Raw genomic sequence first — 16,931 nt, 5'->3', positions numbered from 1 at the left:
GAACAGCTGGTAGAAGGTGAGGGAAGACATGAGGGCAGTTGGTGTTCGGGAGGAAGATGCAGGAGATAGGCTTAGATGGAAAAAGATGACACACTCTGTCGACCTCTAACATGACAAGTTGAAAGGAAAAGAAGAAGAAGGTAGGCCAACACATTAGCCAAATGGCTAAATTCAAACCAGAAAATTTATTTGACCCTTTTAGAGCAGCATGAACGAAAACTAATGGATTTTATTTGAGGTTTTTTTTCATGTTATTAGATGAATATCGATTGTGAACTCCTCCAAATTAAATTGTTGTGAGGAGGCTTTGGAGTTGTTTGATGGCAGATGAAGGGTTAACTGATTTTTGCTCTTGTAGTAATGGTATTCACCCTGAAGACTATGTTACTTTTATTGCATTTTCATTATTTGCTTAAATATGACCTGATACATTGAATCAACGGATAAAGTGTTGCCCATTTGCTCATCAGACAAGGATGTGTTGTGGAGCCGGTGGTTGTCTTTGATCTTTGTACGCAGAAAACTGGCTGGCCCCATCTTTCTCTCCCAGGCGTTGCCGTGGAGACGAACGACACCCGATAAGGAGCGGAAAGTTATCATCCCGGCCCAGGACCAGACTGCGGGGGGGCAGCCAATTTTACAATGGACCCATACATATAAAAACCTTTTGTTACTGGACAGCTTTTGTCTTTTTATTTGGCTATCCTGCCAGAAGACACACGTCTCGTGTGCGGCAGATACCTCGATAAGACCCAGACGTCTGTACTGCACATTCCTTTGTAATAAATCCATTTGCTGGTAACCTTTTCGAATCATTGGTCATATCTTCCTTGACTCGTGAACACGCATAGAGTCCAAACTCTCAAACCCCTACAATTCTAACCCATCCTGTTTATAGTGGTTTGGTAGGATGAGGTGCAAAGTGGGGAATGCTGCATCTTTGTTTGATATCATCGTGTCTATTATTACAATCATTGAGTCATTGTTATTTCTTGGGTGAAAATTCAATCCAACAAGGCATTTAGAAAAAAAAAACTGTCGGCATCGCAATAAGGATATCAATACTCACTACACCGTAGGTCCAGCCAAATTCAATCTTGTTCATCACCCACAGCTCATGGATGTTTTCTGCAAGCTTCTCCTTTATTCTCTCTAAGTGAAATGGCAAAACAATCTAAACAGAGACAAAAAAAAAAAGAACAGGGAGCAGCATAAGTTTTTCTTAGCTATCATTCGTGGTAGAGGAGAGGCCCTCATTTGCAATTCAAAGGATATTATTTATTCATTGAAATAGGGTGTTGTTCCATGCCAGCAATATTGTAAATTGAAGTTTAAACTCAGACAACTAAAAATGTAGTTGTTTGTAATACTTTGACCCTCCAGTGATGCAAAATGCGGTATTAAAATATGAATACAGTATATGATAAAGTGATCAATGCAGCCCTATGGGGGCACAAACCAGTGCAATCTGTAGGCCGGTCCCAAGCCCGGATAAATGCAGAGGGTTGCGTCAGGAAGGGCATCCGGCGTAAAAACTGTGCCAAACAAATATGAGCGTTCATCTAAAGAATCCCATACCGGATCGGTCGTGGCCCGGGTTAACAACGCCCGCCCCCGGCACTGCTAACCTGCAGGGCGTCGGTCGAAATTCAGCTACTGTGGGTCGAAGACAAAGAAGAGGAGGAAACCGGATCCAGCGTCAGAAGAAAAAGAGGAATGCACAGAGCCTACAACTGAGTGTAGGGACTTTGAATGTTGGGACTATGACAGGAAAAGCACAGGAGTTGGTTGACATGATGATTAGGAGAAAGGTTGATATTCTGTGCATCCAAGAGAGCAGGTGGAAAGGTAGTAAGGCTAGAAGTTTGGGAGCAGGGTTTAAATTATTCTACCACGGAGTAGATGGGAAGAGAAATGGAGTAGGGGTTATTTTAAAGGAAGAGTTGGCTAAGAATGTCTTGGAGGTGAAAAGAGTATCAGATCGAGTGATGAGACTAAAATTTGAAATTGAGGGTGTTATGTACAATGTGGTTAGCGGCTATGCACCACAGGTAGGATGTGACCTAGAGTTGAAAGAGAAATTCTGGAAGGAACTAGATGAAGTAGTTCTGAGCATCCCAGACAGCGAGAGAGTTGTGATTGGTGCAGATTGTAATGGACATATTGGTAAAGGAAACAGGGGCGATGAAGAAGTGATGGGTAAGTACGGCATCCATGAAAGGAACTTTGAAGGGCAGATGGTGGTGGACTTTGCAAAAAGGATGGAGATGGCTGTAGTGAACACTTATTTCCAGAAGAGGGAGGAACATATAGTGACCTACAAGAGCGGAGGTAGAACCACGCAGGTAGATTATATTTTGTGCAGACGATGTAATTTGAAGGAGGTTACTGACTGTAAAGTAGTGGTAGGGGAGAGTGTAGCTCGACAGCATAGGATGGTAGTATGTAGGATGATTCTGGTGGTGGGTAGGAAGATTAAGAAGACAAAGGTAGAGCAGAGAACCATGTGGTGGAAGCTGAGAAAGGAAGAATGTTGTGCGGCCTTCCGGAAAGAGGTGAGACAGGCTCTCAATGGACAACCGAAGCTCCCGGAAGACTGGACGACGACAGCCAAGGTGATCAGAGAGACAGGCAGGAGAGTACTTGGTGTGTCATCTGGTAGGAAAGGGGAGAAGGAGACTTGGTGGTGGAACCCCAAAATACAGGGAGTCATACAAGGAAAGAGATTAGCGAAGAAGAAGTGGGATACTGAGAGGACTGAGGAGAGGCGAAAGGAGTACATCGAGATGCGACGTAGGGCAAAGGTAGAGGTGGCAAAGGCTAAACAAGAGGCATATGAAGACATGTACACCAAGTTGGACACGAAAGAAGGAGAAAAGGATCTCTACAGGTTGGCCAGACAGAGGGATAGAGATGGGAAGGATGTGCAGCAGGTAAGGGTGATTAAGGATAGAGATGGAAATGTGTTGACTGGTGCCGGTAGTGTACTAAATAGATGGAAAGAATACTTTGAGAAGTTGATGAATGAAGAAAATGAGAGAGAAGGAAGAGTTGAAGAGGCAAGAGTGAAGGACCAGGAAGTGGAAATGATTACTAAGGGGGAAGTCAGAAAGGCACTACAAAGGATGAAAAATGGAAAGGCAGTTGGTCCTGATGACATACCGGTAGAGGTATGGAAGCAATTTGGAGAGATGGCTGTGGAGTTTTTGACCAACTTATTCAACAGAATACTAGCGGGCGAAAAGATGCCTGAAGAATGGAGGAAAAGTGTTCTAGTTCCCATTTTTAAGAACAAAGGGGATGTTCAGAGCTGTGGGAACTATAGAGGAATAAAGTTGATGAGCCACACAATGAAGTTATGGGAAAGAGTAGTGGAGGCTAGACTCAGGACAGAAGTAAGTATCTGCGAGCAACAGTATGGTTTCATGCCTAGAAAGAGTACCACAGATGCATTATTTGCCTTGAGGATGCTCGTGGAAAAGTACAGAGAAGGTCAGAAGGAGCTACATTGCGTCTTTGTGGATCTAGAGAAAGCCTATGACAGAGTACCAAGAGAGGAACTGTGGTACTGCATGCGTAAGTCTGGTGTGGCAGAGAAGTATGTTAAAACAGTACAGGACATGTATGATGGCAGCAGAACAATGGTGAGGTGTGCCTTAGGTGTGACAGAGGAATTTAAGGTGGAGGTGGGACTGTATCAGGGATCAGCTCTGAGCCCCTTCCTGTTTGCAGTGGTAATGGATAGGCTGACAGATGAGGTTAGACTGGAATCCCCTTGGACCATGATGTTCGCAGATGATATTGTCATATGCAGTGAAAGCAGGGAGCATGCAGAGGAACAATTGGAAAGATGGAGACATGCACTGGAAAGGAGAGGAATGAAGATTAGCCGAAGTAAAACAGAATATATGTGCGTGAATGAGAAAAGTGGAGGGGGAAGAGTGAGGCTACAGGGAGAAGAGATAGCGAGGGTCGACGACTTCAAATACTTGGGGTCAACAATACAGAGCAATGGAGAGTGTTGTCAGGAAGTGAAGAAACGGGTCCAAGCAGGTTGGAACAGCTGGCGAAAGGTGTCTGGTGTGTTATGTGACAGAAGAGTGTCTGCTAGGATGAAGGGCAAAGTTTACAAAACAGTGGTGAGGCCGGCCATGATGTACGGATTAGAGACAGTGGCACTGAAGAAACAACAGGAAGCTGAACTGGAGGTGGCAGAAATGAAGATGTTGAGGTTCTCGCTCGGAGTGACCAGGTTGGATAGGATTAGAAATGAGCTCATTAGAGGGACAGCCAAAGCTGGATGTTTTGGAGACAAGATTCGAGAGAGCAGACTTCGATGGTTTGGACATGTTCAGAGGCGTGAGAGTGAGTATATTGGTAGAAGGATGCTGAGGATGGAGCTCCCAGGCAAAAGAGCGAGAGGAAGACCAAAGAGAAGGTTTATGGATGTGGTGAGGGAAGACATGAGGGCAGTTGGGGTTAGAGAGGAAGATGCAGGAGATAGGCTAAGATGGCAAAAGATGACACGCTGTGGCGACCCCTAACGGGACAAGCCGAAAGGAAAAGAAGAAGATATGATAAAGTGATCAACGGGTGTGTACGACCCCTTTTTCATGGTGAATCCTTGAAAGGATTATTAATATTTAATACCATGTTCCAATCAATACCATGGCCAATTGTATCAATTTGGAGGTTCTAGCTCAACCTCAGAAAATTATGTATGTTTGCATATAGTAATCTCCCTTCTGGAATCAATAAAGTCTGCCTGGCTATAAGTCTATTGTCTCATTATCTGTACCTGGGTGGTGTTTACAGGCAGGGGTGTGAATGCTGCCTGGCTCATGGTGACAGTGGGTCCCAAAAGGTCTCCGGCTTCAGGCTGGTGTTGACTGTGCCCAAGTTTTAGTTTCTCTCTGGGCAACACGGCCTCAAAGCACGAAGCATAACCTGGAGGAGGCAGGAACTTAAACTCTCCATGGCGACCCCCAAGGAGGAAGCGAAGCCTTTACAGAAACAATACAGGAAAGAACAGGTAAGCAGATAAAGGTCATTAGCATCTCAATGATGAAATTTGATTTGCGTAATGCACTGACTTTATTCCGGCAGAGAAGCTGGCCACGGGGAAAAAGAGACCATCAGAGTTGAAGTTCTCAAACATGCCCTGAACTGGTTGCCCATTGATCCTGAAGGAGATACTGGGCACACTAAGGTCCAAGCAGCAGCTCACCACGTCATCTGCTCTCAGAAGGTGCTGGTTGGGTGAGCTTACAGTCTTTGCAATACAGCCTGCACAAAAAAAAATTGCATGACTTAAACAGCAGGAGGAAAAGGTATGTGAATCCTTGGATAGTTGTTTCTCCATGAACTGATGGGGTTCGTTCTTCAACTAAATCACACGAGTCACAGGGTCAGTTTGGGGTGGGACCAGCAGGTTAAGAAATACTGTGGCTGTAGGGTGGGGAGGTGATTCTCCCTTTTCTCTGTGCTTTGTCAGCTAATCAGACCAGGCTGTACCCACAGTAGACACTCACTCAGGTATCCCAGAACTCCAGCCTGCTCTCTGCCACCACCATGCCTTTCCCCTGCGGATTTTAATGCACCACATACATTCCCAGATCATTTGCGGACCTGGGTTGGTCTAGGTAGAGGAAACAGTTACGGGTCGTTATTGCCCGGTGACCATGTCAGCTTGCCCCCACCAGTCTGTTATAATGCAACACACCGCACCACACACAATCATGTTATAATGATAATGGTAGCGAGTTGGGGATGTGGTAATAATTATAATAGGTTTGGTGGTGGGTTTTGAGATTTCACTTGTCTTGACTCCTGGGTCCTGTGGTGTATCCCCTACATCTTCCTCTCAAACACCCGCTGACCTCTTGTCTTCCCTCACAACATCCATCAACCTTCTCTTTGGTCTTCCTCTTTTGCCTGGCAGCTCCATCCTCAGCACCCTTCTACCAATATACTCACTCTCTCGCCCCTGGACATGTCCAAACCTTCAAAGTCTGCTCTCTCAAATCTTGTCTCCAAAACATCCATTTTTGGCTGTCCCCTTAATGAGCTAATTTCTAATCCTATCCAACCTGCTCCCTCCTAGAGAGAACCTCAACATCTTCATTTTTGACCCCCTCCAGCTCTGCTTCCTGTTGTCTCTTCAGTGCCACCATTTGTACATCATGGCAGGCCTCAACCCTGTTTTATAAACTTTTTTATAAACAGACACCTTCCGCCTGCTGTTCCACCCCGCTTGGACCCATTTCTTCAGTTCCTTTCCACACTCACCATTGGTCTGTTTTGTTGACCCCAAGTATTTGAAATCCTCCACCCTTGCTATCTCTTCTCTCTGGAGTCTTACTCTTCCACCTTCACCACTTACATTCACGCGCATGCATTGGGTTTTACTTTGGCTATTCTTCATTCCTCTCCTTTCCAGTACACGACTCCATCTTTCTAACTTTTCTTCCACCTGCTTCCTGCTTTCTCTGCAGATCACAATGTGATCTGCAAACATCATGGTACAAGGGGATTGCAGTCAACCTTATCTGTCAGCCTATCCATAACCACAGCAAACAGGAAGGGGCTCAGAGGCGATCCCTGATGCAGTCCCACCTCCACCTTAAATTCTTGTGTCACCCTTACGGCATACCTCACAATTGTTCTGTTGCACTCATACATGTCCTGTACTATTCTAACATATTTTTCTGCCACATCAGACTTACGCATCCAGTACCACTGTTCCTCTCTTGGGTACTCTGTCGTAGCCTTTCTCTAGATCCACAAAGACACAATGTAGCTCCTTCTGACCTTGTCTGTACTTTTCTACTAGCATGCTCAACGCAAATAATGCATCTGTGGTACTCTTTCTAGGCATGAAACCATACTGTTGCTCACAGATACTTACTTCTGTCCTGAGTCAAGCCTCCACTACTCTTTCCCATAGCTTCATTTTGTGGCTCAACACCTTTATCATCAATTGTTCCCATAGCTCTGCACATCACCTTTGTTCTTAAAATTAAGAATGCACACACTTTTCTTGCATTCATCAGCCATTTTCTCGCCCTCTAGTATTCTGTTGAATAACTTGGTCAAAAATTCCACACCAACCTCTCTAAATTGCTTCCATACTTCCGCAGGTATGTCATCGGGACCACCTGCTTTTCAATTTTCACAATCTTTAGTGCCTTTCTTACTTCCCCTAACTAACCATTGCCACTTCCTGGTCCACCACACTTTCTCTCTCTTTTACTCTTCCTTCTCTCTCATTTTCTTCATTCATCAACTAGTATTCTTTCATCTATTTAGCACATTACTGGCACCAGCCAACACATTTCCATCTCTATCCTTTAATCACCTTTACCTGCTGCACATCCATCCCATCTCTATCTTTCTGTCTGACAAACCTGTTGAGATACTATTCTTCTTCTTTCATGTCCAACCTGGTGTTCATGATGTCGTATGTCTCCTTTTTGTTACCGGCCTCAGACCTAGGGTAATCTGAGTCAGCACAAGCGATACACAGGCGGTAGGCGCTGTGGATCTGTGAACTGTGAACGGTGAGGAACAGACAAATCCGGCCGTGTGTCTTGTTCTGCCACTCACGTTTTTATTAACTGCACGTTATCAAAAATATTCAAATAAACAACATATCACCAAAACAATATAACTAACACAGTACAATATACATTTAATTCAGATGGCTGAAAATACAGAAATCTCACAATCATTCAAAAATATTCTTTAGCAAAAAGAAAATACAAATCAAGTGTCAAATAATAACCCTTATGTAGATGTGTGGTGTGTTCAAAGTTTATACTTTGTACATTTTATACAAATTGTCTTAAAAAAAAACAATAACACATTTCCTAAATCGAAACAGAGTAAATTTGCATCATTTGTCTTTAGCTCCAACACGATGTATGAACACTATGCTGTCATTCGCAAATGCATGCCAATGTGCTCGAACACAAACATGGCATCCGCCATTACTTAACTCACTTCTTTTCTTCTTCTTTTTCTTTCGGCTTGTCCCGATTAGGGGTCGCCACAGTGTGTCATTTTTTTCCATCTAAACCTTTTTTGTGCATCTTCCTCACTCACACCCACAGTCTTCATGTCCTCCTTCACCAAATTCATCAACCTTTTCTTTGGTCTTCCTCTCGCTCTTTTGCCTGGCAGCTCCATCCTCAGCACCCTTCTACCAATATACTCACTCACTTGCCTCTGAACATGTCCAAACCATCTAAGTTTGCTCTCATCCAACTTTGGCTGTCCCTCTAATGAGCTCATTTCTAATCCTGTGCAACTTGCTCACTCTGAACCAGAACCTCAACATCTTCATTTCTGCTACCTCAAGTTCTGCTCCCGTACATCATGGCCAGCCTCACCACTGTTTTATAAACTTTGCCCTTCATCCTTGCGGAGACTCTTCTGTCACATAGAACACCAGACACCTTCCCCCAACTGTTCCATTCCACTTTGACCGATTTCTTCACTTCCTTATCACACTCTCCATTGCTCTATACTGTTACTTCGAGTATTAGAAGTCATCCATCCTTGCTCTCTCTTCTCCCTGGAGCTTCACTCTTACCCCACCGCCCCTCTCATTCACACACATATATTCTGTTTTACTTCGGCTAATCTTCATACCTCTTCTTTCCAGTGCATGCCTCCATCTTTCCAACTGTTCCTCCACCTGCTCCCTGCTTTCACTGCAGATCACAATATCATCTTCAAACATCATGGTCCAAAGGGAATCCAGTCTAACCTTATCTGTCTGTCTGTCAATTATGACCACAAAGAGGAAGGGGCTCAGGGCATTTCCCTGATGCAGTCCCACCTCCACCTTAAGTTCTTCTGACACACCTACAGCACATCTCACCACTGTTCTGCTGCGCTCATACATGTCCTGTATTATTTTAACATACTTCTCTGCCACACCAGACTTACGCATGCAGTTCCTCTCTTGGTACTCTGTCAAAGGCTTTCTCTAGATCCACAAAGACACAATGTAGCTCCTTCTGACCTACTCCGTACTTTTCCACAAGTATCCTCAAGGCAAATAATGCATCTGTGGTACTCTTTCTAGGCATGAAACCATACTGTTGCTCGCAGATAGTTACTTCTGTCCTGAGTCTAGCCTCCACTACTCTTTCCCATAACTTCATTGTGTGGCTCATCAACTTTATTCCTCTATAGTTCCCACAGCTCTGAACATCCCCTTTGTTCTTAAAAATGGGAACTCGAACACTTTTCCTCCATTCTTCAGGCATCTTTTCGCCCGCTGGTATTCTGTTGAATAAGTTGGTTAAAAACTCCACAGCCATCTCTCCAAATTGCTTCCATACCTCTACCGGTATGTCATCAGGACCAACTGCCTTTCCATTTTTCATCCTTTGTAGTGCCTCTCTGACTTCCCCCTTAGTAATCATTGCCACTTCTTGGTCCTTCACGCTTACCTCTTCAACTCTTCCATCTCTCTCATTTTCTTCATTCACCAACATCTCAAAGTATTCTGTCCATCTATTTAGCACACTACTGGCACCAGTCAACAAATTTCCATCTCTATCCTGAATCACCCTTACCTGCTCCACATCCTTCCCATCTCTATCCCTGTGTGGCCAACCTGTAGAGATCCTTTTCTCCTTCTTTCGTGTCCAACATGGTGTACATGTCTTCATATGCCTCTTGTTTAGCCTTTGCCACCTCTACCTTTGCTCTATGTCGCATCTCGATGTACTCCTTTCGCCTCTCCTCAGTCCTCTCAGTATCCCACTTCTTCTTCGCTAATCTCTTTCCTTGTATGACTCCCTGTATTTTGGGGTTCCACCACCAAGTCTCCTTCTCCCCTTTCCTCCCAAAAGACACACAAGTACTCTCCTGCCTGTCTCTCTGATTACCTTGGCTGTCGTAGTCCAGTCTTCCGGGAGCTTCTGCTGTCCATCGAGAGCCTGTCTCACCTCTTTCCGAAAGGCCGCACAACATTCTTCCTTTCTCAGATTCTACCACATGGTTCTCTGCTCTACCTTTGTCTTCTTAATCTTCCTACCCACCACCAGAGTCATCCTACACACTACTATCCTATGCTGTCTCGCTACACTATCCCCTACCACTACTTTACAGTCAGTAACCTCCTTTAGATTACATTGTCTGCACAAAATATATTCCACCTGCGTGCTTCTACCGCCACTCTTGTAGGTCACTATATGTTCCTCCCTCTTCTGGAAATGTGTGTTCACCGCAGACAATTCCATCCTTTTTGCAAAGTCCACCACCATCTGCCCCTCAAAGTTTCCTTGCTGGATGCCGTACTTACCCATCACATTACTCAACTCACTGAAACAGCAAAGCTAATTATCTCAATCACATCGTGACTGCACAAAATATCAAGCATATAACTAATATTTCAATCAACAATTGTTTTAACATTTTATAGAAAATTTTAGTTATTACTTAGATACCCGTGAACGGTGAGGAACAGACAAATTAATCCGTGTGTTTTTTTCTGCCACTCGAGTTTTTATGAACTGCGCAAGTGTAGAAGCTGACTCTTCCTCGTACTTCAATTCACAGGGAGTGGACCAAGAGTGCCATCTACTGACTACTTAGCCAAATAACTAAAATCACATTGACGTGTCAGTCATTGACAGAGAGTAGTTATTATTTTTAAAGCCCAAGTGTCATACCTATAAACATTCTAAAATACATATAACTACTTCACTAATATTCACTTCAATGTCTATACGAAAAAATAAATGTGAGCAGAGAGCGCGTCATCCTATGATATCCAAGTGGTTGCCATATTGGCTGCATCCTCCGTCCGTGGCGTCACCCGGACATTCGCCAATGAACACACGCGGTGCACCCTAACTCTGGGAGACAAATGCGCCCCTTCTGACACGGAAGCTGTTTTCGAAAAGGAGAACACCACACAATAGAGTGAAGTTACCGGGGCAAAATTACACTATTGTTTCGAGCCCTCGGGGCAATGTTACACTATTGTTTCGAGCCATATTCAGATGGTATGCGATCACGGCATACCATCGCATCCCCGTCCGATCCACTTCCGCGGCGGAGATGAGCCATCACGGATGAGCCGGCAGGTGTGGCTTATGACAGAGCTGAGCCGTCCTGCTTTAGGGGGGTGTTCACAGATGCCGCAGTACTGAGCAACACAGTCGAGCCAGGGTGCTTTATGCGCGAACGCGAGTGAGGCATTCTCGGCTGGGTTATTCTGAGGCGCCCACGTCCCCAAAGCCCGACGCGCAGCCTTCGCAGAAGCAGTGACCGCAGAATGCGGCGCCTCAGCCGGTGTGGCATATTTTCGGCACCGTGGTGGCATATAATGGAGCCGAGCCGTGCTGCTTTTAGGGGGATGTTCAAAGCCGGCGCAATACTTCCTACCTGTTATTTGGAACCCACGAAGCCCTCGTCCTCTGCACCCGTGCAATCCATTTTTCACAACGAACCCGGCCTCTTACAAACCTATGAAGGCTAAATCCATTCTCCCGAGTGTTCAAGCAATGTCCAGCAATGCAATGAGCCGGCATTTTGGCTAACACAAAGGAAAAACGAGCTACCATCCCAGAGGTAAAACTAATAGAAAGAAACAAGTCCACTTGGGGGGGGCTGTCCTTTACATCACTTCCTGCTTCTTCTCGAGAACATCCCTCGAGAGGATTTTCATGACGGGAGTTACAAAAAGCTGTACACGTCAAAATCATGTTTTGTGGTGAAAAACGCATGGGCCCATATTGGCTGACATTTTTTCATTAATATACTAAAAATTATCCATTTCTTGACAGGAGCCCTTTAAAAAATGGGGGTGGCGGGGTCTGTTGATAATAAACTTTTTACAAGACACATTTTCTGAACCGGTTCAGCTATCTCCTCTGGTATCATCCTCATGTTCTTCCATCACAGGTTGTTCCTAAGCATTCTCAACAGGTGGTGACTCAGCTGGTGTTTGTTCTGGCACAACAGCTGGAAGACTTTTCTTCCTGCTGATGTACATAATCTGGTTCTGTTGCTTGTCTTTGAGGTTAGAATTCTCATGCTCCAGCTCTGAGATTACTGTCTGTGTCAGGCTGAGGCTCCTGATGCCTGAGTGTCCTCCAGCAGGTAACCGTTGAAAGTTGTAGAAATATCCTTCCTCTTCAGAAGTGTCTTCAGAATCCTGCCCAGCTGCTTCTCTGCTGTTTGTTTGTCTAACTCTCTGTTTTGTTTCATTTGTGCATAAAAGGACTGCTCTTCTTGTTCAAATGGCAAGTCACTTACAGATAACAGGAGGTTACGGTGCATCACACGGACAGTTTTGTCTCCCTTTTCAGCTTGACCTTTGTACAAAGGGCCGTCTCTGATCCGTTCAATAACGCTGTGTACTCTTTTCTCCCAGTAAGCACGAAGCTTGCCCAAGCCTGGGACAGGTTCCTGACAAGCATGGGATCTCCTGGCTGGAGTGCAATCCCTGTGACACCATGATCATAGTATTTTTTTTCCTTATGCTGAGCTCTTTTGGCTGTTCTCTGTAGCAATCCAGTAAGCCTCTTGCATCCGAGAAGTCTATATTCCTGCCAACTTGATACTTCTTCCTCTGTTCTCAGGTCAAAGACTAAGTCGATGGGCAAACCCAGAGCTCTTACGTATAGGAGAAAGAACGACAAATAGCCAGTGGCTTCACGTCTTGTACAATTGTATGCATGAACTATGTGTAGTAAATAGTCTTTCCACCCGGCTTTTTTTTCCTCTTGGAGAGTGCACAGCATTTGCAACAGTGTTCTATTCAGCCGTTCTACGGGGTTTTCCTGCGGGTGATATGGGGTAGTTCGAGAACGGGCAATGCTAGACAGCTACTGGAGTCATTGGAATAGATTGTTCTCAAATTTCCTGCCCTGGTGTAGGATCTGGGCGTACGAGAAATGTGGAATGAAGTTGCTGAAGATGATCTCGACTGCAGTTTTGCCTGATTTATTCTTAGTCAGGTAGCCTTGTGCAAAACGTGTAAAGTGATCTACCAGAACTAACATATACTCAAACCCTCCCTTACTTGGCTCAAGGTGAAGGTAGTCAAGAGAAATAAGATCAAATGGGGCACTACTTGGGATTGAACCCATAGGTGCTTTTTCAGGAATGGTGGGTTTCTTCTGCTTAACACAGGAACACTGGCGGATTACATAATCTATTTCGCGCTGCATGAACGGCCAATAGAATCTTGGCCTTGCTTGTCTTTGCATTGTTGTTTTTCAGGTTACTGGGAAGAACGTTTACTTTACCTTGTCTGTCTGTACAGAATTCCTTCATCAAGTTTGAGTTTGTTCCATTCATATACAAGTCTTCTTGTCTCCTGACTCATTTATTTTTTGTCCTTTTCATTAAGGTGCCATCCTCTTCTCTGGTATTACCTCGTCAATTGCTTCATCCTCTTTCTGGGCAGCTCTGATGTCTTCAGGTGTGATGATTGGGACTGTTACATGGGGAATGTCATCATCACCAAAGGAGAGGTGGAGTCCAGCCATCCATGGCACATCCCTCTCGCCCATAGCTTTGCTCCCTTACCATATAGTGAAAATTGTCTCTGGAGGTAAAATTTCAGCGTAGTCCAAAACATGGTTCAGCAGCTGTACAGGGAAATGTGACAGTGTGTCAGCATCAACATTCGCCTTGGCTGACCTATAATTTAGGAAGTGGAAATCTGCCAACTCACCCACCCAGCAATGCCCGTTGTGTTTGGCTGTGCTTAAAACATAAATAAGGGGGTTATTATCTGTATATACACTGAATGTAGGTACATAGTCGAGATAACCATGAAATTTGTCACAGATTACCCAGTTCAATGCCAGAAACTGAAGTTTGGCAGAATGTAACTGGGAATTCTTTTCTGCAGCCAGTGAGCAGCCGGACCCATAAGCAATGACACGGAATGTACCTCCCTGCTGCTGATAAAGCACAGCCCCCAGACCTTCCTTGGATGTGTCAGTATTTGAAACAAAGGGCAAATTAAAATCTGGGTAGGATAAAATGGGTTAAGTGGTCAACATGTCTATAAGGCGAGAGACAACAGCACTGTGTTCGGGAGTCCACTGGTGACGTTCCATTTGGCTGGTGTGTTGTTACCTTTGACTGGCATCAGGCTAGTGACCTAGTAGTAATCTTTTCATTTCAATCATGGTAAGGTCAAATTTACGAGTCAACATCTCCCTAAATGTACTAGTGTTATCCGCAGATAACCTCTGATTCACTAGACCCTTCTAGTATCCCTTGGTCCATCTGCTTACAAAGGCTGCTGTATGACATTTCAGAATCGATGTCAGAAATCTGACCACCATAAATTTTAAACTCTATGCAAGATATCACCTCGTGGGGTCTCAATGCTCGTTAGAAAGGTGAGGAATCAACCCAGGACGACACAACAGGACTTGGTCAATGACCTGAAAAGAGCTGGGACCACCGTTTCCAAGGTGACTGTTGGTAATACACTAAGATGTCATGGTTTGAAATCATCCATGGTTCCCCTGCTTCAACCAGCACATGTCAAGGCCTGTCTTAAGTTTGCCAATGACCATTTAGATGATACACAGGAGTCATGGGAGAAAGTTTTGTGGTCAGATGAGAGCAAAATGGAGGTTTTTGGTCATAATTCCACGAAACGTGTTTGGAGGAAGACGAATGATGAATTCCATTCAAGAACACCATCCCTTCTGTGAAGCATGGGGGTGGTAGCATCATGCTTTGGGGGTGTTTTTTTCCTGCAAATAGGACAGGACGACTGCACTGTATTAAGGAGAGGATGACCATGTATCGTGACCTCAACCTCTTTCCCTCAGTCAGAGCAGTGAAGATGGGTCATGGCTGGGTCTTTCAAAATGACAATGACCCGAAGCACACAGCCAGGAAAACCAAGGAGTGGCTCTTTAAGAAGCATATCAATGTTCTGGTGTGGCCTAGCCAGTCTCCAGACCTAAACCCAATAGAAAATCTTCTGAGGGAGCGGTTAGGGTTAGCTCCATGTTTCTCAGTGACAGCCCAGAAACCTGTCTGATCTAGAGAAGATGTGTGTGGAGGAGTGTGCCAAAATCCCCCCTGCAGTGTGTGCAAACCTGGTGAACAACTACAGGAAACATTTGACCTCTGCAATGGCAAACAAAGGCTACTGTAGCAAATATCAACAATGGTTTTCTCAGGTGTTCAAATACTTATTTACAGCTGTATCACACAAATAAATCGTTATAAAAAAATCATACATTGTGATTTCTGAATTTTTCTTTTTAGATTATCTCTCTCACAGTGGACATGCACCTACGATGAAAATTTAAGACCCCTCCATGATTTCCAAGTGGGAGAACTTGAAATATAGCAGAGTTTTCAAACACTTATTTTCTTCACTATAGCTACTGCATGTGGCTGTCCATAGTTTCTGGAATGGAAGTGCTCTATTGACAGGTTCTGGTGTCTTCTGCCTGGAGGGGAGCAAAATCGCTCACGCTTCCCTGGTCCGCTCCTCCCATTATGTCTTCTTCATCTGGGGCGTTGATCGAGCATGTCGTCAAGGTGAAGGATTCGAGACATGCCTTCATCTTCCATGCCTCTCAATTTCTCAACAAAATATCAAACAGTTCTGGCTCGCTCAGAGCTGCCAGGCTCTCAGCGTCTATTTTCGATCCGTCGTCAATCGCACTGGCAACAGTCCGTAGCTTGCTCATGCTCAATGCAAGGAGTTTCTTTTTGATCTTGAAGACCAGCATTTTACGTGGGGTTGTGGTAGCCGTCTTGAGCCCCTGTAGTCTTTACTCTCTGGATGATGCACAGCACTGCAGCCTTCCCTGAAGCTTAGAGCACAGGTTCTCCCTGCACCAATTCCCACTCTCCTTGCTGGATAGCACTGGTGAATCCCGGACGAGTCCCCAATTGTTACCGGCCTCAGACCTAGGGGAATCTGAGTCAGCACAAGCGATATACAGGCGGTCGGCACTGTGGATCTGTGAACTGTGAATGGTGAGGAACAGAAAAATTAGTCCATGTGTCTTGTTCTGTCACTCGAGTTTTTATCAACTGCACATCATCAAAAATATTCATATATGTAACATCTCAGCAAAACAATATAAATTTAATTCAGATGGCTCAAAATACAAGAATCGTTTGCTCACAATCATTCAAAAAATATTCTTTAGCAAAACGAAAATGCAATAAAGTGCCAAATAATAACCCTTATGTTGATGTCTGTGTTCAAAGTTAATACTTAATAATTAAAAAAAAATCAAACAAAAACAATAAAACATTTACAAAATCTAAACTGAGTAAATTTGTATCATTTGGCATTAGCTTCAACACATTGTATGAAAGTAACATCAACACCATGCTCTCATTCGCAAATGTATGCCAATGTGCTCGAACATACACGTCCACACACGACGTGCATTCTTTGCTGTAACACAATGGATACTTGGAGCGTCCACCATTACTCAACTCACTGAAACATCAAAACTACTTATCTCACGACCACACAAAATGTCAAGCACATAACTAATAGTTCAATCAACAATCGTTTTAACATTTTATAGAAACGTTTAGTGTTATTACTTATAGATACCTGTGAACGATGTGGCACAGACTGTGTGTCTTGTTCTGCCACTCGAGTTTTTAACTGCGCATGTGCACTAGCTGACTCTTCCTCTTATTTCAATTCACAGGGAGCGGCGCAAGAGTGCCATCTACTAACTACTTAGCCAAATAACTAAAATCACAATGACGTGTCAGTCAGTGTCAGAAAGTAGTGATTATCTTTAAAAAAGAAATGGGGTGGGGGGCGGGGGGTCTGTTTATTAAAAAGTTTTGACGGTTTCTGAACTCTCGACACTCAGCCCTCGCCACCTCTACCTTTGCCCTATGTTGAATCTCAATTTATTCCTTTGGACTCTCTTCGGTCCTCTTAG

The 16,931-nt window shown here is 44.4% G+C and overlaps 1 protein-coding gene across 1 annotated transcript in view; it reads right to left on the bottom strand.

Moving 5' to 3' along the window:
* The window catches only part of ryr2a (ryanodine receptor 2a (cardiac)), a 407,989-nt gene extending 391,360 nt beyond the window's left edge, over positions 1–16,629 (bottom strand). The window contains 4 exon segments of the mRNA XM_061810997.1: positions 1,070–1,174; positions 4,799–5,003; positions 5,094–5,286; positions 16,589–16,629. Coding sequence (XP_061666981.1) covers positions 1,070–1,174; positions 4,799–5,003; positions 5,094–5,158 — 375 coding nt within the window. The 5' untranslated portion in view covers positions 5,159–5,286; positions 16,589–16,629.
* Positions 16,630–16,931: the final 302 nt, after the last annotated feature.

This window comes from Syngnathoides biaculeatus, chromosome 22 (genome assembly GCF_019802595.1).
Source record: "Syngnathoides biaculeatus isolate LvHL_M chromosome 22, ASM1980259v1, whole genome shotgun sequence".
In the NCBI taxonomy this organism is placed as follows: Eukaryota; Metazoa; Chordata; class Actinopteri; order Syngnathiformes; family Syngnathidae; genus Syngnathoides; species Syngnathoides biaculeatus.
The sequence above is the reverse complement of the archived record's forward strand: the minus strand, read 5'-3'. Positions and strand labels throughout refer to the sequence as shown.